Here is a 23,176-nt window from a genome sequence, read left to right on the forward strand (position 1 = left end):
ATCTGTTGGTGATGCTTCGGTTACTCACTCTGGATATCGTAGTACTTCATTAACAATGACGTTCTCTAAAGTCGGGACACAGAGTCAAAGTGGTGGGACAGTGCCATTTTCTTGAAGAATGGCTTCTTTTTGGCATTAACTGAGGGAACTCATTCTCTCATCTTAGGTGTTCTCCACCTGATGAGAATTATACCCTGACTCCAGGGCCTTCCGAATCTCTCTGATTGGTTTTGTGTTCCCTACGTCCCCCTTGAGACATCGACTCATTATGTAAGTTTAGGCATGTGCCTCTCCAAACATAACTGCTTCTTCACGTTAGTCTGAAAATTAATTCAGTAATTGCTATAGCAAATCTTGGCATGTCTCTAGTCCCCTGAAGTTGATTAGGGTAAAACGAGTGATATCCCTAAAAGTCATAAGTGTGCTGTTTCTCCAAAGGTATGTATGAAATACTTCACCCTGTAGGAGTGAGGCATGGTCCATTGGGGAGCATGCGTTCGTAGCAGACGGGGCACCAGACGCCTGAATCAGTGGCAAGTATTGGGGCTAAATGGTATGGTGCATCCTGAGTGTTGTTGACCTTCAGAGTGGAAGAGGCCAAGTAGTGCTGGAGGAGCTAGGTAAGGCTTTGGAGAAGATGGACTTGAGCTAGTCTTTAAAGAATATCCAAGTTTGAATAGAATGGAAAAATGAAATTTGAGGTTGGGGTAGGGAGGATTGTTGAAGAGAAGTGCAGACCATTTAGGGAAACAAATGAAGCAAAGAGGTAAAGGTGAACTTGGGATATCTGTGAGACCTTGAGGATAACAGCCTAATTAGAGCTGAGGATTCCTAATAATTCTTAGTGAAAGTAGGAAGGTAGAGTTTTATCAAAATCACCGGAGAAACTATCAAAATACAAGCACCTAACAAATAAGAAAAAAATTCTTAGCAAAGGAATGAAATGTAAAAGTACTGTTTCAGGAAGCATAGTCAGGTGACTGTGATCAACATCATTCGCACAGGAAGGCAAGAGCTTAGTCAGGCAAGGAGTTTGCTTGTCCGTAGGAGCGAGGGCTTGGTAAAGCATTGTTTTTACTTCCTCTCTTTATGAGACTCCAGAAATTTCCCTAGGTACTGGAACCCTTCCTGGGAAGGGGCAGGGTCCAGAAACACAAGGCTTTGAAAGCCTGCACAGAACTTCAGAAAAGTTATTTCTCTTGATGTTTCCTTAGGGAAAAAGAAAACTGGCCCCATCCCAGTTTCAGAGTTTCAATTATATAGGGCCTTTGGTCCCAAGCTGTGGAGCTTGGGAGATTATATAATTATGTATCTCTTTAAATGATTTTTACTATTGGTCTCATAGATCGTTAGTTTTTTTCTCCTTAATTAATGTTCTGAAATTCTTTTAATAGGACTCTCTAATGGCTAATGCTTTTTGTTGTTTTGCTTTTCCACCAAAGCACTTTTTGCTATTGGTGGCATGCAAAAAGTCAGAGGCAATGTTTGTTACTGTTTTTTCATACACAGCAGCAAAATGCAACAAATGATGGAGTTTTTAAATTAAAAATGGAATAAATGCACATGATACAAAACTCAAAAGGGACCACTGGATATCTAGTGAACACTCTTCCTGTATCTTTAGCTCTCTAGTTTGTCTCTGGTTCTTGTGGATCTTTCCAAGTTATTGCCAACACACTTATTTTTAAAAGTTGAGTGATCTTAGACTTTCAGATTTGGAAGGACTGTTGGGCTCATTTGTTAACCATTAGTGTTTCTTGCAGTATAGAGAAAAGTGGGCCAGATTTGAGGAATGGACATGGGTGAATTAATGGAATTGAGTGACTCCTCTAAAGTTCCTTAGAATGTCACCATCTGAAACTGAAGCCTTTATGAAGCCTGTTCCTCAAAAGTCTCTTTCCTAAATTCCAAATCTACTTTCCCAATCGATTTTCCTTGTTCTAACGTCTTTTTCCCAATATCTTCCAGTACTGTCCTACTCTTGAGTGTCTTGGTTTTAAAATCTAATTAAAATAGAGACAGTAGTTAGATACTTTAAAATTTATTTTAAAAAGAGAAAATGAAATAAAGAACAAGACAGAAGTGCATGTGCTGCTTTATACTTCAGTATTTTTATTGTTACTAAAATTTATATTTAATTTTGTGATTAAAATTCTTTTGCATTCATTCTTACGATTTATGATGTATTGGGAATTCATATTTTCATAGAAACATTTCTGATTTTATTATGGGAAAATAGGAAATGATCTGTAGAAATTTGCTTTATTTGGCAACTTTTCAGGAAAGCATTTATTAATATGATCATTGAACTTTAACTTCTTTTTCTCTAGTACTTGATGACATAGGCCCAAGTTTAACTTCATTATTTACTTTTTTCATTGTTTAAATCTGTTCTGGTTTTTCATGTCACTTTCCTAAAGTATTTCACTGTATTGTTTTTGTGCTTACCTAGCATGATTCAGCTCTCATAGTTTTCCTTTCTTCATATTTATTGTTCAGTGTGCAGTGATGAGGGCAGGTTACTATTTTTTCCCCCAAGTTTGGGTTAATGTTTCCTTAAGATCATAGGCATTAGAGGTAGAAGGGACCTGAGGACACTGAGCCCGGGAATGAAGTGAATAGGCTTCATCCCTTTGCCACTTCTCATCTGCTGGTGGTAGCTGCCTCAAGACTGAGGCAGAATTTATGCTGACTGGGGAAAAGGCTGTTTGATTTGCTGTCTGGACCTGGAGGAGTCTATTGTCAGAACTAGGGCATATCTTGGTTATTCCTCATCTAGCCCAGAAAACTGAGAAGTGAAATAACTCACTCAAAGTCACAGAGCCCTTAAGTCCATGGACCTACTGACCCCCAATGCTAGGAGTTAAGTTCTAGGCTTTTTTCTCCCCAAGAATTCTGGATTTTTTTCTGGAATTTTTGGTTTGTTTTTGTTTTTCCTCCTCGAGTGATAATTGAATTCTCTTAAATACTTCAACTTGTCACAGTTTGTTGTATCTTCAGGAAAGACTCAGAAGTATTCATCAGGCAGTTTAAAAATAGGATTTTCCTTATTCTAGGAAAGAAAGGGGGCTTGAGTTACATAGCCTAGCTAAAACTGAGAATGTTCTTTTCACTTATTTTTAAGACTGAAAGTTTTCCCATTAAACTTTTAAAACTTGCTGTTTTATTCTCATTACAATCCAGCCAGACCCATTGTACCAAAAAGGGGGGAAAAGTAGAATTTTATTAGGAAGAATGAATTTTATTAGAGTGAGATTGTTGGTTCAAAACAAAATGTGGTCTGGAAGGATTAAAACGCTAGCAGAATGAGACAGGGTAGGGAGATATTTATCAACTGTAGTATTTGACATTTTGGCCAAGATCGTGCATTATTTTGCAATTACAAATACAAGTAACACAATACACAACACAAATAACAATAGTAGCTATATTCTGTGTGTATGTTAGTATTTATTTTATGGTCATTGATTTGGGGAAACTTCATATTAAAAACAATACTTTCTCTGATATTTTCCACATCTTATGGGCTTACTTTGGCGGTTTAGATTGGTTTCGGTAATTCCTTAGAGCAGCGGTCCCCAACCTTTTTGGCAGCAAGGACAGGTTTCATGGAAGACAGTTTTTCCATGGAAGGAGGGGTGTGTGTGAGGGGGGTGGGGTGGGGGTCCAGGCAGTAATGAGAGCAATGGGGAGTGACAGGGGGCGGCAGACGCAGCTGAGCTGGCTCGCCCACCAGCCCTGCTGCCCTGTTCCTAACAGACCGCGGACCAGTACCAGTCCATGGCCTGGGGGTTGGGGACCCCTGCCTTAGAGCACTTTGTCCCATGTATTACCAAAACCTTAACTTTTTTAGAATGCTGGGACAGCTTTCACACAGAATACTTTGACGCCTTATTAACTGTTAATCAGCAGGTCTGCAGGTATTGCCAGCAACAATTATGTACATCTTCATCAAGTCACATCTTGTTGAGAATAGTTGATTTCTCCCAGGATAGTTTCCTCATTTGGAGGTATGTTTTTCTACATAAACACATTTTCAGATGAACAGTGGTGTACTTCTTAATCCTTTTTTGTGGCACAATTATTGATACATAGCGTTGCTGGAGAATAGGGTTCTGCATGCCCATGGATGTGAAAAGGGAGTGGAGAAGAGACATAACCAGTGATGGGTTCTTTTCAGTGTGCACCTGGGCTGTACTCTTAGGTGTCAAGAGAGGGTGGGAGGGAGAATCAGATTTACTTTCACTATATGCTCAACTTTGCTGGTCACCAGTTTTACATATTAAGAGACTGCAACAGTGTATCCAAAGAAAACTTTAAAGTGTTGAGTTTGAATCTGCATTTAACATTAAATCTACAGTTGAATATTACAGTCTCTGTGCCCTATTTTTGCCATGTCTTTGATTCTTATGATCTTTAAAATTCCAGTTTGAGAAACATTTATAATGTGGGGAGAGAGAATAACAATCTGTTTATGCAATTTTCTGAATTATTTTCCTCTCCTTCCCATGGGCCCTTCCTCTCCCTATTTCCAACCCCCTTCCAGTCCAATGCCTCACTTCCCCAGGACAGCACATTAAATGTAATAGGCACTTAATAAATGTATACAAATACAACCATTGATTTGAAGATGGGAAAATTGGTATGGTTGGAAAAGAGTTTTTCAGAATGAAGGGAAAAATCTGATCTGAAGCCCAGGAAATTCGAAGGGTGAAACTGAGAAAAGATGTTGCCATTTACCTTCTGTTCACTGCATAAAACTCAGCTTGATCTCAGCATGATTTCTTTTAGATCTAGCGTAGTTTATTTTAGGATTTTGTATATAGTTCAATGCTTACTAACTCGGTGTATTAAGAAAATTCTTGCAAGAGGAAGAATGAGTCATAGCGATACTTCCCTTGGGAGAGATAGAGAAAGAAAACCCTCAGTCTCTCCATTATATACTTGGAATGGATTCAGCATTTTGATTGATGGCTGAGCACTGATAAGTTTTTCCTGCAAGCCACCTCATATCATATTTGGTCTTGTCCACAGTATAACTGTTAGGAGAATCTTTTAGGTTAACCAGCAGAGATAAAGAGCTCTGTAACCTTATTACCCTGAGAGACTTGTTTATGATGTCATTTCTATTTTAAGATATTTTTGAGTTTGCAATAACTTTTAGAAAAGCTTGAGCGTTTCCTCATCTATCCAATCTATTAAACAAACCAAAAAGAAGACTGAAAAACATTTGGTACTGAGAAACTGGGAATGCTAAGGGTGTGGCTGGTGTGGCATTCATCCAAGGACAGAGTGGGTTCCTCTCTGACCTTGCCTTGTACCTCTGAAGCTGCAACTCCACAAAGAATAATAGAGAGGAGGTGGGCTACGATTAGGAGCTTGTTTGGCTTCTTTGAGCCAGAAAAGGAAGTGGGGGTACTCACATGGGAGCTACAAAGTCTCTCTGTAGAGTCTTGTTGAAAGATTGTTTTTGAAGTGGTATGAGTAACCTATGAAGTATTTCTCCTAGTAGTCACAGAAATGACCTGGTTTCTTTTTACTTTAAGGTTGCCCTCAGTAACCTGCTTCCAGTTAAATCTCTTCTGTGTTCTGGCCCTAACAAGTTTTTCTGGACTGCCCTCAGATTTCACACTTTATTTTCTTTCCTTGTGCTTTTGGGATCTATAGATCTCATTTAAAAAAAAAATCAAGATGGCAGCAGTTGCAATGGCAGGAAAGACAGGGCTGCTTAGATAATCTCATACTTAGTGAAGGCTGGTAAGTTTCCATGGAACTTTTACACAGAATTATCAATCACCATTTTCTCAAACTTTTGTGTGCTGAGCAACTACCGCACTCAGGTGTGCCCATGTCTGGGTCAACCATAGCATCCTAAGAACTCCACAAAAATCATTATTTAACACACTGCCTATTACACTTCATTGTATAGAAGAGGCAGTAAACAGAAGGATAGGTTTAGTATACAACTTATTTCCTTTAAAAAATACTTTACTACACAAGTAATATACATTATATACAACTAAAATAAAATGGTTTTTATTTTTTAGAAGGTAAATACTGTGTGCATAGTGTTTTGGATGCAGCGAGCGCCAAGTACATTTTTTTTGGTTATAATTAATGTTATTTAGAATCATAAGCTCATAAAAAGGAAATGACCTTCTGAGACTCTTAAACTCCCTTGCAGGTGAGGAATCTGCTGCACAATATCCCTGACAGATATTCATACTCAACCTGTGCTTTAGCAATGCCAGGAATAAATAGATGACTTTCTTTATTCCAGCCTTCTCCATCAAAGAGAATGTTCCTCAAACCAACAGAGGGGAAACTAAAGGCTGACATTAAATAGGACAGCATTTAGATGCTTTAAATGTTAAAATCTCCAGGTAGAGATAACTTATTTTATTTATAAGTTTTTTTTTTGTTTTTTTTTGTTTTTTTGGCCGCATTGCATAGCTTGTGAGATCTTAGTTCCCTGACCAGGAATCAAACCCACGCCCCCTGCAATGGAAGCACGGAGTCCAAACTACTGGACTGCCAGGGAATTCCCAAGATAACTTATCTTATTTTTTAAAATTTTATTTATTTATTTATTGGCTGTGTTGTGTCTTCGTTGCTATCGCAGGCTTTCTCTAGTTGCAGCAAGCGGGGTCTGCTCTTCCTTGCGGTACGTGGGTTTCTCATTGTGGTGGCTTCTCTTGTTGCAGAGCACAGGCTTTAGGCACATGGGCTTCAGTAGTTGTGGCACGTGGGCTCAACAGTTGTGGCGCATGGGCTTAGTTGCTCCGCTGCATGTAGGATCTTCCCAGACCAGGGCTTGAACCCATGTTCCTTGCGTTGGCAGGCAGATCCTTAACCACTGCACCACTAGGGAAGTCCCCCAAGATGACTTATTTTTAAATTGTTTCCAGATTTTTTCTGAAGCCAGGCCCAAACAAACAAAAAAAAGGAATATTGGTTTAATTTTTTTAATCAAAGCAAATTGAATCAGATACTTGTCAAGTGTTGGATGGTGAACCATATTCAGTTCAAAAGATTAATGGATATTTATCCAGAGGGAATATTTTGATCCTAAGTACTATTATTTAATATGTATCAACACTGAAATACTTTTATCATTTAAAAATAAACATATGTAATCACTGAGTGTTCTTTAGCATTCTACCAATCAATAGTCAATATCTGAAACAAAAAGACACAGCTGAATTTAATACCTGTTATAATTAGGGAGAGCTATGCTAGCTAGGCACAGTCTGTCTGAGCAAGAAGGCCAATTTCTTATACAGGGTTTTTGGGAAGAGTAGAATTCTGGGACTGGCAAACTTTCTGACGCCATCTTGACATTATCTGTAGAAGCATGGTTATTTGAGTGAGTCTGTTGATTGGTTGGCTGGCACTCAGAGGGGTGTTTACTGGAGTGAGTCTGTTCCTCATTGGCCGACCTTCAGAAATGTGAGGTAGACGGTGATTAGATTGCCTTGCAAAGGCAAATTGTTGATTTTTTTGATGACTAATACTTGTTACTGTGGTTACAGAAAAATCAATCTTTTCTATATTTGTGGGAACTTTAATTTTCAACATCAAATACATATCATTACTTGTACAAAGCAAGCATATGTTTAAAATATTTCTGAGGTATAACCTAGAGTTAAGAAGGCTTATTTATTAAGAAGTTAATAAATTAAGCTAAGAATTAACAGGAAAGTTAACACTCGATTGAGCTGCCTAACTCTGTATTTTTAAGTTTCTCATGTTAAATTGCTGAGATGGTCTGGCGTTCGGGAGAGAGGTCCAAATTGGAGACATAAGTCCAGGAGTTGTCAGTGTATGAAATCACGTAGGGAGTGAGTATAGAAAAGAGAAGCTGTCCAAAGAACTTAAGTCCTGGGGGCACTCCCACATTTAAAGTAGGGAAGATGAGGAACTAGCAAAGGAGAGTGAGGTGGGGCAGCCAGAGAGATAAAGGGAGACCAAGAGAAAATAATGTCCCCACAGCCAAGTGAGAAAAGTGTTTTGGGATGAAAGGAGTGATCTGTTGTCAGATGTTGCTGCTCATAGGTCTCATAAGATAAGGACTAAGAATTGACAGCTGGCTCTGTATCTTGATTATGGTGGTGGTTGTACAACTCTATGCATTTATCAAAGCTCACAAAATTGTGCATCAGAATGAGTGACTTTTACTGTATATAATTAATAAAATATTTTAAAATTAAAAAAAAAAGAATTGACAGCTGGATTTGGCACCATGCAGGTCATTGCTGACAAGATCAGTTTGGGTGGAATAGGAGCTGGGAACAAAAGCCAGATTGGAGAAGGTATGAGAGAATAAGAGGGAGGGAACTTGGGGTACCAAAAACGGATAGTTCTTTCAAGGAATTTTGCTGTAAAAAGGAGCCAAGAGATAGTTGGGAGGGGGATGTGAAGTCAAAGGAATGTTTGTTTTTGATTTGGGAGATATGTTACAGTCTTTATGCTGATGGACATGATCCTGCAGAGAAAGGGACCCAGTGACTGGAATGATCTTGTATAAATGAGCATGGGTGGAATTTGGTCACAGGCAGTGGGATTGGCCTTAAGAGTCTGGACAGTTTATCTGTAAAAACAAGAGAGAAGATAAGAGTAGGTGTGTACAGATTCAGGTCAGTTGGTAGACATAGCAGTGGGAGCTTAGCTATCCTTTTATGATTACTTCTATATTCTCAATGAAATATTAAGGTAGGGTCTTTTTTTTTTTTTTTTTTTTTTTGTGGCACACGGGCTTAGTTGCTCCGTGGCATGTGGAATCTTCCCAGGGCAGGGCTCAAACCTGTGTCCCCTGCATTGGCAGGTGGATTCTTTACCACTGCGCCACCTAGGAAGTCCTAGGGAGGGTCTTCATTTGAGAGTGATAGGTAAGAAATATTAAAGATTTGAGGGAAAAGAAGTAAAATAGTCATATTAGATATTGGGAGAGTGGTGGACTAGGGGAATGCAATGGGATTACTAGGCAGAGCTATTTGATGTTACTGGTGATAAATATTAAATATAACTGGTCAGTTGGTGTGTTTTTCTCGTGTTTTATCTGACATCCTGGTACAGATGATGAGTAGGAAGAACATTTTAACCAGGATTGGGGTTTTGTCAGAGGAGTTCCAGAGAGAGGATCAAAGAAATTGAGAGTTGTGGAGGGGTACAATTATTGGTGATGATTAGAACTAGGTTACAACCATGGGGTTGTAGAGCTGAGGTAGGGTGGAGGACCAGACAATCAGAAGAGAGAAGGTCAAGGAACTCAGAGACTAGGTGTTTGAGGGTCAGCTGTGTGGACCTGGAAATCACAGTGATTGCTGGGTGCCAGATTCATGATCATCTCTCCTTTAGCAATTTGACTATAAGTATTAAAAATATTGGAGAGAAAAATAAGTTAGGAATGGTAATTGTGTAATAGTTTTTAAGAATCATGACAGACTGTTTGCTTGTTTCACTTTTTAGACTCAGCTCTTTGCAAAAGTTGATGCCAGAAATAATATTAACAAAGACATACACTTTTGTTTAGCCTCCAAATATATTTAAAGGCCATACCCAGCAGTTGTTTTATTTAGTAATTTTAAATTGGTTTATTTTGTTTGGTTAAGTGGTTGTTATTATTGTGGGTTTGTTCAAAATTTGTCATGTTAGAACATTTCACAATGTAGATCTCAAAACAAACCATTATGAAAATATTAACCAAGAACCTTTTTTTTCGGGCCTAGAAATATAGGTGGCATAGGGCCATGTTCAGCTCTTCAGAAAAAATAGGTATGGAACCAAGAAAAAAAATTATTAAATACCAACTGAAATTAACACAGGGGTCATCCTTCAGTGCATCTCTTGTCCTTAGCCCCTTATAGCCAATCTGTGGACAAGTCCTTTTGGCTTTGCTTCTAAAATGTGTCGCATGTTTTTTTCCACTTCTATCTCCACAGCTACAACTTCAAGCAAAGCCACCATTGTTTCTCACCTAGATTGCTGCTGTTAGCACAGTCCTAGGCTGAGGGTTGTGAGAGACCTTTAGATCTTGGCTTAAAAGTCACCTTTCAGAACAGTCTATCTGAAACACTTAACGTAACTTTCCTGACTCTCACTTCTCCTATAGCATTGTCGTGGGTTTTTCCTTATCGTATTTATTACTATCTGTTAACTACCTTGGTTTTTCGTTCATTGTTTTTTGTCTTTCTGCCACCTTTAAAATAAACTGGGGTAAGGAACTTGTCTGACTTGTACACTGCTTACGCCTGTTGTCTGGAACAATACAGGAGATGTTAAAAATATTTGTTGACTGAATAGCAACTATATTGAGAAACAATCATCTGGGAATCTTGAGACAGAAATAAAAAGATTTCTGACCTGGTCGGTCAGCTTGGTTTAGTACCCAGGGGTCCTAGGAGAAGCCAGCCAGGAAAAGACACACAGTCTTAAGCCCAGCACATCTGAAGAATGAGGCTTGGTATCTCCTGAGAAGGAAATTCATTTCTTTACTCAGAAGAAAACCAGATCTTCATCAGGGCATGTATATAATTGCAGAGGACTGGTAACTGATAAGCAGATGTTTTTTCTTTTGTTTTAACTAGGGAAGATTAGACAGCAGAGAACCCTGAATGTCAAGCTGAAACGGTTTGACACTGAGGGAAGAAAAGACAACAATGCAGAGGCTGTAAAGATTAGCAGAAGTATCAAAGACTGATTATCAGTGCCTTTTTAGTTGTAATAAGGGAAATAGAGTGAGGGAGCAAGAGAGATACTAGATATTTGGGGCAGGTAGAGGTGAAACCATGTGCCTCAGATTGGGACTTGAACCCATGTGCCAGGACTCGAACCCAGCCTAAACCCAGATTGGGACTTGAACCCGGCCAAAACCCAAGGTCTTCCAACTGAGATCACACACCTGTTTTCAGGACTTAATGAAGCTCAGGTTTTTGATGTCTCATTGCAGAAAGAATTCAGTGAGAGAGAAAGCGATAGGTAAGAAGTGGATTTATTTAGAGAGGAACACACTCCACAAACAGAGTGTGTGCCATCTCAGAAGGTGAGAGAGGCACCAGGGTGTTGGGTTGTCAGTTTTTATAGGGGTGGGTAATTTCATAGGCTAATGAATGGGAGGAGTATTCCAGCTATTTCAAGAAGGGGTGGAGATTTCTAGAAATTGGGCCACCGCCCATTTTTTGATCCTTATGGTCAGCCTTGGAACTGTGGCACCTGTCGGTGTGTCATTTAGCTTGCTGATGTGGTACAATGCACGTATATTGAGGTTTAAGGTCTAGTGGAAGTTGACTTGTCTGCCATCTTGGACCCACTTGGTTCTAATCAGTTTATGTCATGTCCTTGGGCTATGTCATTCTTTCAAAGTTTGCGCCCTGCCCCCTTCCCTCCTGTTTCAGAGGGAACTACCAAAAAGAAAGGGGAGACTGGTATATGATCCAGTTAAATCAAATTTGGTTTAACTATGTGTAACCAGCTACTGCACCTGGTGATGGCAACCCAGTAAGAAATAAGATCTAGGAGAGAATCTCTCTTCTTCAAGGGGCTTACAGTGTTCAGCAAGAGAGAGAAACAGATGACCTAATACACTGTCAGTGTTGGTTTGACATGAGATAGAGGGTGTCTTTAGGAGTAGCTGGCCAGCCAATCCTGGGATAGGATTTCATACGATGGTCCTCAGCTTTGCTTTTGCAGAGACCTGATTTCAGTCCACCAAAAGGTGCCTAATTTCTTAAAAAGTGGCCCATACTAACCACACTCATAAAAGACTGGTGTGTAAGTCAAAACCTCAGTTTGTTAATTTACAGTGAGGAAAGCTATGTGAATAGCCAAGTTTTAATTAGAAGATTACTTGGTGAGCATGGAGCAGAATAAGGGGAATTGAGTGGTATAAATGTTGAATGACATCAGGCATTGGCTGTCTGATGCTTCTTCATACGAGGCATATAACTGCAGTGGGAAACAGCCAATCACATCTGCTGGTCAGGATACCATGCCTCTCTTGTGCTTAATGAATACGGCCAAATCTTGCTTAATGAACCCCATTTTCTTATATCTGCATGCTTACTTTTTTCCATAATTATGTTACCATCATTCTATAGTCATTTGTTCTGTCTACTTCTTTGAGGAAATACTCTCTTATCATCATATGTTGATCTTATCAATTGAAGATACTAATCTTTCCTGGGGTTGGGAATGGAGAGCAGGGAAGATTTCAAGGAAGATATGTATAACATTTTAGCTAGGCCTTGGAGAATATGTAGGGGTTTGAGGACATGGTAGATGAGAAAGAGTGCATTCACTATGGAGAGAGGGAAGGAAATAAGCAAAGGCATAGAGACCTAAAACTTTGGGGCCTGTTTGGTGTATAGGCTATGTAATGGTGAGCAGCCAGAGATAACATTATAATAGAAAGCTGGCTGGGACCTGGTTGTGAACTACATATCTCATACTGAGGAATTTGGACTTTATCTTGTAGGTTAAGGGCTTGGCAAACTTCTTCTTTGAAGGGCCAGATAGTAAATACTTTAGGTTTTACAAACCATATGGATCTCTGTTGCATTTATTCAACTTTGCCATTGCAGCACAAGAGCAGCCACGGACAATACATAAGTGAATGAATGTGACTATGTTCCAATAAAACATTATTTACAACAACAGGCAGCCGGCCAAATTCGGCCCACTGACACTGTACTTTGCCTAATCCCATTGAAGGTACTATGCGTCTATTTTAGATTTTTGAACCAGAAAATAACAAGATCACATGTGTGCATTAAAGAGAGAACATATAAGAGGCTGACCTCTGAGCCTGCCCTGTTGAAATAGTGATGAAGTGGGGGTTAACCTCATATATTGAGAGAATGTAACTCTGAATCATGTAATTCCAGTTTTATTTTTTAAAAAGTCAGTGTCAAGACCTTACTCTATAAAAAAATGTGAAACTGAAAGAAAATAAGTGGAAATTGGTTAGAGAAGTATTTCTCTTAAAAAATTATTGTGGATTCTAGTGTTAATTGATGATTTTTGCAAAATCTAAATTGCCATCAGTGGGAATATGGTACTGACTGCTTAGTACGAGTTCTCTTTGAGTTCATTTTGCCTGTCTGACCATCTACCATGTGCGGATATAACTCTTCTACTATTTTTCTGCGTTTGAATCTCAGACAAACCTTTGGTTCCATAGTGCTTTGTCTCCATTTTGTGCAAATGCATCATTTAGGCATTAAGACTGCCTCTGTATTAGTTTAGAACAGTTAAAGCAGTTCTACCTTGTGCAGTGATAAATATAAATATGGCATCTGAAATCTCACAACAGTGCTTACAAATAGCAACAGTGCTAACGCATATATATGGAATCTAGAAAAATGGTACTGATGAATCTGGTGACAGGGAAGGAATAGAAATGCAGGTGTAGAGATCGGACTTGAGGACACAGGAGAGGAAGGGGAAACTGGGACAAAGTGAGAGAGTAGCATTGACATATATACGCTACCAAATGTAAAATAGCTAGTGGGAGGCTGCTGCAGAGCACAAGCAGATCATCTCGATGCTTTGTGAAGACCTGGAGGGGTAGGATAGGGATGGTGGGAGGGAGGCTTAATGGGAAGGGATATGGGGATATATGTATACATATAGCTGATTCACTTTGTTGTACAGCAGAAACTAACACAATATTGTAAAGCAATTAGACTCCAATAAAGATGAAAAAAAAAGTGATCCCAAAGATCTAGAATGCAGCTATTTAAAAAGTATCTAAATAGAAAGCTAAAATTTAAAACATCTGTGAAATGAGATGGCTGAGAATTGATCTGTAAATTTGCAGGGTCCTGGAAATCATGTGTGAAAAATAAGGAGGATTCTTTAAAAAAAAAAAAAAAAAAAAAAAAAGGAGGATTCTAGAGACAAGTAATAAATGAAAAGGAAGTTGGTTAATGGAATGAAGGCTTTTGGCCCAGAATATTCCAGGAGCTTCCATATATGTTCCTCGGTATTGCCTCCGCTAATCGAAATCCAGTGAAGAAGCAAGTGGCAGAGTGAAAAGGAAAGCATACCATGGCAACAGTTCCCGTAGACTTTGGGGACTATTTTAACAAAATTCTTCAGCCTGTGAGTAGGACAAGATAGACTGCTACAAGAATGTGCAACCTAGTTGTCAGAATTTAGATTTATGAAGTCAGTTCCTCTAGAGCAGTGGCTCTAAAAGCCGAGTTCCTGACTGGCTGCATCAGTACCACCTGGCAGCCGGTTAACAATACCGATTTTCAGTCCTACTCTAGACCTGCTCAATCAGGAAACTGGGTGTGGGGCCCAGGGGTGGTGTCCTAACAAGCCCTCCAGGGGATTCTGATTCAGTCTAAAACTTGAAAACCACTGCTCTAGAAAGTGAGTTAAGGATGGAGAATTAAACATTCTGATCATACTAGAATTTCAAGCTAAAAATTTTTCTACTTCTGCCTGAAAGTTTGCCTAACTTATCTGGTAAAACTGACTTTTGCTTATATACAACCTTTTAAAAAAATGACTATGAGAATATTATGCTTTAAAAAAATCTATTCCTGTGCTGTGTAAATTATGTGTATTTTTATGAAATGTATTTTACATTAGCTTGGGGATTAAAAAAAAGTTCCTGTAGACCCAGTGTAGATTTAAGATACTTTTCTAGCACTCTGGTTGAAACCATTCGGAATTTGTTCCCCATCCAATATTACAGATCTCAAAGAACAAACAAGAGAGGACATGTTATCCATGGGACAGAAAGCAGAGCAAAGCATGGCTTCCAGAGCTTCACTTCTTAGGGAGTTCTGAGCTTCTCTTGCTAGTACTTGGCACATTGTCAGTACACAGATAACCCACAGTAAAAGATGAGAGCTGAGAGGGAAGGTACAATCAAATTGGAGAATCAGAGAATGTGAACACTTTTGGTGAGTTTTGAGCAACATTAGGTAGGATGAGTAGCGGTTGTTTGCTTTTTACTGAAGCAGAATTGAAGCTTCTGGGAGACTCTGGTTTAGTACCTGGAAGTTCTTGCTTCTTGGCAAAATGTTATTATCCAAACTTGAAGGAAATGCCTTTCCATTGCTTTGAAAAGGAAAAAACAAGCCAAGGAAGTAAATTCCTTAAATAATTAAATGAGAAACACTTTGATGTTTCCCCCAGAAGTATCTTAATAAACTAGTAAGAGTTAAAATGGAAGAAGAGATTTTTAATGTATAACTGACAAAGATTATTGTCCAGAATATAATAAAGAGCATCTTTTTTTTTTTTTAAAGATAATACAATATAAAAATGGGCAAAGATTCTTCACAGACTAAGGAACACCACCATGTCTAAGTGACTAAGGTCAAGAACGCAAAAAAGATACTCAACCTCATCATAACTCAGCAAAATGCAAATTAAAACCACAATGAAATATCATTTCATATCCACCAGAATGGGGGGAAAAAATACCCAACTCTGATAATATCAATAGTTAGCAAGGATGAGCAACATGAAATTGTCATGTCCTGAATCTTCTAGAAATGCAAATTAGTACAGCCACTTTGAAAATGGATTGGCATTACCTAGTAAACTTGAGTGATACCATACACTTTCCCCAGCAATTCCATTCCTAGGTTTGGACAACTTGGAGAAGCTCTTGCACATGTATACCAGGAAATAGGTAACAAGATTGTTTACAGCAGAAAAATAGAGCAGGAAAGACTAGAAGCAACTCATGTTCATTTATACAATGGAATATGATATAGAAATGAAAATGAAAGAAGTTCAGCTATAAGCATGAACTCAAAGCCATGTTGAGTGTAAAAAGCAAGTCACAGAAGGATATGTACTGTACGAGTTCATATATATGTAAGTGCAAAAAATAGCAAAGCTGAAACTGCTTAAAGATATGTACCTTTAAGGTGAAACTGTAAAGAGTGAAGGTAAAGAAAGGTAAAGAAAGAAAGGGAATGATTAATTCAGAATTCAGTACAATGGCTACTTTTGGGGAAGAGATGCAACTGGAAAGGGAAACATGAGAGAGAGTGCTAGTAGTGTTCTCTTTCTGAGGCTGGTGATGTGTTTGCTGTGTTCATTTTATTAATCTCTTTTTTAATATGTCTATTTTATTAATCTTTAAGCAATATATAAACATGCTTTGTGTGACAGATTTTACTTTGCGATAAGAAGCCATCTGTTGGAGTAATCTATTTAGTCACTCTAAGGAATGTCATGAAAATACTAGGATATATACCAAATGTTATTATCCTTAGATGGGGAAAATATACGTTACTTTTTCTTCTGCTTAAAAAAAAAAAAAAAGAACTGTCATGTTCCAAACCTGCAGACCCTGGGCGGCTCATAACATTGCCTTTGTCCCTAATACCGCGTTCCTACGTATAGCCCATTATAGTACCTTATTATTAGGATGACCATTGAATTTATGGCCCAAACTGGAACACTTGAGAGTAAAGTGAGGGGATGTTCAAAATAATATGTATTTCTTCAAAATATTTATTGAGCGAGAAGTTAGCTTTATTGTATTGTATACTATAAAAAACCCCTCAAATAAATTATACTAAACTACATTAAAAACTTTTTGGATTGATTTTCCAAACATTAAAAAATAGTGAAAGCTAAATAATTACTCTTGGTACATATTCTTGTACTTTCATCCATTTCTTACCCATACCTGTCTCAAATACCATGTCACTGGTATTTCAGTGAAGGGAGTATTTTTTCAGAATGTTCTTCTATGTATTTTTTCTCCTAAAATTGCCTGCCACCTTCTTTAAAATTACATTTTATGGTTAATATATTTGAAAGTGCCAATACCTTCTATTGAATCATCTCCTCAGACTCTATTATTTTTAATCAAGAAAATACACTCTCAGGATACTTGATAGGCTTGTTGTCTTAAAGGTGGAAGTGCAAAGGATGTTTACCAAACTTAGTAATGATAGCAATGACGTGTTCAAAGAAGCGAAAAAATTCCAGGGTTAACTGCTAGACCAGACGAGGTTCCAGTAGAACAGCTGTAAGCCAGAGCTGTGTGGGGCAGGTACACAGAATGCCTGCACTGTAACATCTGCATGAGCACAGCTCTGTTCATTTGCTTGCTGTGGGACCCAGATGCTTGCTAGCTGACAGACCCCCATGGCTGAACCTTCCTGTCTTCATAGGAGATGAAAACACATGAAAGGATCCATAAAATGGTACTGGTTTAAGGAGGATCATTTATTAGTTAAAATATGAAGTTGGGAAAACTGGGGAGAAGGGAGTAGAAAGTGTATCCAGACTTTGAAGTACTGAGCATTTTACAGCTAAGAAAAATTTAGCCAAACCCCTAAGTCTGAGGATTATTTCTTATTTACATAGGAACATTTTGTGAGGCAAATGATCCATATACATGACTAAAATGTATAGAAGTACTTCATTTTTACTTCACGCTTTTTGCAGTACTTATTTTAAGTATTTTTTTCCTTATGGAACAGTCCCACTAAATCTGGAAAGATGCTGCTTTTGGAGTCACTTCATAGCTGTTTGGGAGGGATTAACACAGTGAGGAAATGGTGAAGATCCCTTCCTGTCACCAGACCTGCCTGACCAGTCTTGCTAGTCAGTGGACATATCCCAGCATGGCTTTGAGTATTTTACTGAAACATTTTCAGAATGTTATTTTTTTCCTTTAAAAATGCCTTTTCCTAATAAGAATGCTAGTATGTATTGGTTAGAATACACCTAATATTTCACATTTAAAAAATAATCAGTACACTTTCTTCAGATTTTTCTTTTATTTCAACTTAGAACCTAGATTACTGCACTAAATAAATGTATTATTTTCATAATGCAACAAAATATAAATTAGAAGAAAAAATGCCTTTTCAAAACAATTTTTAAGTGCACCTTCTCAAATATTTTTTCCAATGGTCACTCCTCCCATGAAGAATATATTAATATCCCCCCATATTAATATTGAGTCAGAAAATAATGTTCTTCTAAGCACTTTACAGTAGAATAAGCATGCCTCAAACATACTGTGCTTAAACAAAGTACTCTGGTAGTAATCATTTGAAAGCCATTGATGGAAAAAATTATATGTTGGCACATAACGTAAGTTCTTTCCCCCTAAAACTCAGTTATCAGGAAATTAAATTCTATCAAGTAGCTGTTTTAATGGATTTGAATTTTATTCCCTCCTCCCCATCTTTTTTTTTTTCCCAGTTGTGGCTTTTTGTTTTTGTTTGCTTGCTTTTTGTCAACAAAAGACTAAAGGTAAAGGCATTAAATGGTTTGTAGCCAAGGGTAGTGCATGATATATGGTCAAAGACTATATGACACATGGAAATTACATTTCATTTAACCCAAAATAGATCTAAGTAGGTGGGGATGACTTAACATTTTAAATGTTTGTGTTTCTTCTCTCCATAGCTTTAAGAAAAAAGAAATCACTTCTGACTGTTCTGAATAGCAAAAATTAAGTGACTTTTACTGCAAACCATGGCACTATCATTCCGGAAGGACTTAGAAAAGTACAAGGACCTCGATGAAGATGAACTCCTTGGGAATCTATCAGAAATAGAACTGAAACAACTGGAAACTGTTCTCGATGATCTTGACCCTGAGGTAGGTGCTAGGTAATAAAGAGAAATGAAATAATCTTTCAAACCCTTTGATACTAAGTAGCTGCCTTTGAACAGTTAGCTTTCTCATGACTTTTCCCAGACACTGCTACTCCCCTTCTCCTAATCCAAAGGAACTTTTGGCCTCCTTTCCAGTTCCCCCACTTCTGCCTTCTACCTCTAATGACATGACTGTTCTCAACTATTTTCTCCAACATTGTTATTTTTAAACATCTTTCTGAAATTTTCTCCCCTTTAAGAAATCTTTTCTTTCCGGGCATGAAAGAATGTTTTTAAATGCAGACGATTAGCTCTTTGATAAATGCCAGCCTCTGTGCCTCTTCAGGGCTTCTCTACCAGGTTGGCTGCAGTGTAGGGAGTGTCTCTAGAAAGTTCTTCATGACCTTAAATCTAATTGTTACCTTTCTGAAAGATGCTGACCAAATTGGATCAGAGTTTCTAGTTATTGGTGGACTAGATCTAAGTAGACTCTGGGCAGTACTGCAGTCCATGTAGAGCAGACCTGAATATATGTACATACGCTTTATTTTGCAAAATGGATGTTGTTTATCTTAGACATAATGACCCTTGACCCTTGAATTCTTTTTTTTAAAAATATTTATTTATTTATTGGCCGCACTGGGTCTTCGTTACTGCAAGTGGGCTTTTCTCTAGCTTCAGTGAGCGGAGGCTACTCTTAGTTGCGGTGCACGGGCTTCTCATTGAGGTGGCTTCTCTTGTTGTAGAGCACAAGCTCTAGGTGCATGGCCTTCAGTTGTTGTGGCACGTGGGGTCAATAGTTGTGGCTTGTGGGTTCTAGAGTGTAGGCTCAGTAGTTGTGGTGCACGGGCTTAGTTGCCACCAGGGAAGCCCGACCCTTAAATTTTTAATCCTTGGTATGATTGGGGTTGTTTGCGGGGGAGTGAGGATGGGAGGCAGTGAGGGGAGAACACTGAGGTTATGGCTCTTTAATCTGAAGGTAATAGCTATTTGCTAGGCTTCTTTTCTTTACTGTATTTTATTATGCCAAGACATTGATTTTTAGTCCCTTTTAAGAATTGTGATGAGTTTGTTTTATGAAAATGTTCTTGTCACTACCACACATTTATTTCCTGCTAGAATGTTTTTTAATTTTTATTAAGAATTACATGCCTATTCTCAGCATTACTTTAGCACTTGGTAATGTGTCTATGCCATTGATCAAATCCCTTAACCATAATTGTTATTATAAGGAAGATTTTTCAGTGCACCTAAGTCTGTGGGATAACGCAGAATAACGGTGCTGTTTTGCATGTCACAGCAGTATCTTCTCCAGCCAGTTCAACCTATCAGATCTATTTGAATCAAATGGTAAGAACATAAGAGTTCATCTAGTCCAGGGTTTCTCAGCCTTGGCACTGTTGACATTTGGGGCCAGATAATTCTTTGCTGTGGGGTTGTCCTGTGCATTGTTGGATGTTTTGCAACGTCCCTGGCCTCTACTCACTACATGCTAATAGTACACCCTCCTGATTTAAAATGTACCTGCGAGGGGACTTCACTGGTGGTGCAGTGGTTAAGACTCTGTGCTCCCAGTGCAGGGGGCCTGGGTTCAATCCCTGGTCAGGGAACTTGATTTGGCATGCCACAACTAAGAGTTTGCATGCTTCAACTAAGGAGCCTGTGAGCCACACTGAGACCTGGCACAATCAAATAAATAAATAAAAATTAAAAATAAAATGTATCTGGGATTCTGTTTTAATCAGGTCTGATAAGATGACATACTTGGAAACAGTTCCCAACAGCAGGAGGTGCACCCACGCCACGTGGGGCCACACGGGGAAGCAGCTGGGCTGCTCAGGAGGCAGAGGGAGCGAGGAGAACGTGTGGCTCAGAGCTTTTATTGTGGTTTCCAAGGGAGGGAATAGTTGGAACAGGGTCCGCAGGTTTGAGCAAGTTTAGGATTGGATTGTTTGAGTAATTTCATTGGCCCTGGGCTACAGGAGTGGTCTCTAGTTGTCTAGTACCTGGCCCTGGGTGATTTAGGGCAGGGGAAGTGTGTGAAAGATGAAAGAGGTGGTTGGGGGTATGGGCTCTGGATTGGTTGGTTTTCGTATAAAAGGTGCACTGGTGACAGAGGGAGTTGTTTGCTATTCCTAGGAATCAGTTATCCCTGGGAGGGGCAGCCTTTCCAGGATTAGCAAGGCTCCCAAGATGTCAAAGCATCATAAAATACAGAAAATTAAAAACGTGATTAATATGCCTTCCCCCAATTTGTGACAATCAGGTGTTTCCAGGTATTGCCAATTACTTGGGGATGAAAACACCCCTGGTTGAGAAACATTGATCTAGTGCTCGCCCTCTGTTTCACAGATGGAAAACAAAAGTTAGGTGACTTGCCTCAGTTAATACAATTAGGGAAAGAACTGAGACTAGATCCTTTACTACCTGATTGATCCCTAGCAGAGTGTAGTGGTCTTTCTGTTAAATTACAGTGAGTCCCCTTTAATTTGTGCCTTACGGTATAAATCTAGAAGCTGATGGCTTATATTTTCATATTTGGAAATCCATGGCCTGCTTCTTGTATGGGGAGGCTGACTTCTGGATGTATTTTGCAAACTCCCCAGTGCTAGTTGTAACTCCCCCAACCTCAGATACAGTTAGTTGAGACTAGAAGAACAGTGATATTTATTGACAGTTTGCCACTTGTTGGGTGAAGTTTTTGGAAAGTGTGCCAGTAAAGGACCAGGGAAGACAAGAGGGCCAGGGTAGTAGCAGCTACTTCAGTCAGAGGAATACACTGTACCTTACAAAGTCTCAGAAGGTAGGCAAGAGAAGAGCAGATGAAGTTTGTATATGGTGCCTTGTTATATTTTGGAGGGCTGTTTTACTTATGCTGCATTCAATATATTTATTTGCTAACAACTTACTATGTTTTCTCAAAACTTCTGTCTCCAAAAGACAGCCAGCCTAGGCAAAAGCTATTTTTTTTGTTTCTAAGACTGAGAATAAATTACAACAAAATTCAACTGCAAGGGAGAAGCATGTAATTTTCAGTGGCAGTCATTTTAATGAGATTTTAATCTGTTAAGTAATTATGATCCATTAACTTACTTGATTAAAGTGTACTTCTAATAAAGCTTAGCGCATGTCTCCAAAGCCAGTTAGCTCTCATTTATTTTGTGATCAGAGACTGTATTTAAGGAGCCAGGATTCCAGCTAACATATCATTTAAAACCTGTATGTTTGACATTGGCTTGAGCAGAAAGGTGGAATAATGCATCTCCATTGCTACCACCATGAAGTAGCAGTATGTATATATAAGCCTTATTGATGGTGAAGGAAAGTAACATATTAATTTGCGTTAGTGAGCATTTTTCTTTAAGAGTATTCTCAAATATTTATTCAATAAATATGGGGGAGGGGGCAACCTATAGATCCCAGGTACTATGCTAGGCTTAGGGATATGAGAGTGATCAAAACAAATATGGTCTTTGCCTCCATGATGCAGGCTGGTAGGAGGGGGGGAGTTAGACATTAATCAGATAATCATGCCATATAAGAGCATATAATGGGAGGTCAGCAAAAGCTTTCCTTGGAGCTGCATTCTAAAAAATGAATAGTGAAAAAGGATGGACAGAGCATTCCAGGGAAGGAAGTATATGGGAAATACAAGGGAGGAACAGGGCTGATGTGGCTAGAATGGAGAGGGGTACGTGTGTGGTGAGGCTAGGATAACCTTGAGGGGTGGGAGTGAAGGTTGAAGAGTATCAGGCAACTGATCCAGGGACATCAGTTGGGAGGCTAATGTAATATTCTATGCCAGCTTGGAACATAGTATAGACCAGAGTCATGGTATTGGAGATGGAGAAAAAGTTAGACAGTTTTTTTAGGAAGTAAAAATGGATAAGACTTGATGATTGGGTGGGAATCGATTCTTCATGTGTAGCTCTTCTCTTGATTTGAAAGTCTGAGGGTAGAAATCTTGTGTTTCTTTTTTATGTTTATTTTGTGTTGTAGAAGCATTTTTGGTGCATGGTTAGGAACAGACCTCTTTTGTATTTCATTTTGATAGGTGAGCTTTCTGTGTAATGCATACACCATTACATGAGAACACAAAGGTGAATTTTATGAAATTATTGAGGATTTTATCAAATAGCCAAAGTTGAAGTGCCATATTTTCTAGTTGTAAAATGAGTATTTCTTATTATCATTATCCATATAAGATCACTCTTTGTAATGAAAAATGATCTTATAACACCTGAGATTCAGCATCCTCGCCAATATTGGGAAGTGTTGTAGAACAGAGTTGGCCCTGTTGTGTGACTTTTCTGGCTGCCTCCCTTTTTCAAAGCAAAGAATACTTGGGAATTATGAGACAAGATAGTATCACCTCTTTGGGTTTTGACAAGCAGAAGGATGGACCTCACATTGTCTAGTCACCACTTATTATTCCTGGGCTTAGTGAAAATACAGAGTAAGGACTAAAAGTCTATCACCTCTCACCCCTCTCCCACCCTCAGTCACTCCATGCACTTAAAAAGGTGTACCCATGTGGAAATCTAGGAGTGTAACTTGTGCCATGAGAATGAGTGTCTTAGTGC

At 38.7% G+C, this 23,176-nt stretch overlaps 1 protein-coding gene across 4 annotated transcripts in view; it reads left to right on the forward strand.

Moving 5' to 3' along the window:
* The window catches only part of TMOD3 (tropomodulin 3), a 77,675-nt gene that overhangs the window by 13,464 nt on the left and 41,035 nt on the right, over positions 1 to 23,176 (forward strand). For 3 of the 4 annotated variants that reach the window (XR_009051371.1, XR_009051372.1, XM_057722197.1), the window contains exon 2: positions 18,403 to 18,597. Coding sequence is in view for 2 of the 4 variants with exons in the window: in XM_057722197.1 (XP_057578180.1) it covers positions 18,472 to 18,597 (126 nt within the window). In the remaining 2 variants the exon portion in view is untranslated. Of the gene's footprint in view, positions 1 to 18,402; positions 18,598 to 23,176 lie in introns of those variants that run through there. The other variant, XM_057722198.1, reaches the window with a different exon arrangement.

This window comes from Hippopotamus amphibius, chromosome 2 (genome assembly GCF_030028045.1).
Source record: "Hippopotamus amphibius kiboko isolate mHipAmp2 chromosome 2, mHipAmp2.hap2, whole genome shotgun sequence".
NCBI classification, from domain to species: Eukaryota; Metazoa; Chordata; class Mammalia; order Artiodactyla; family Hippopotamidae; genus Hippopotamus; species Hippopotamus amphibius.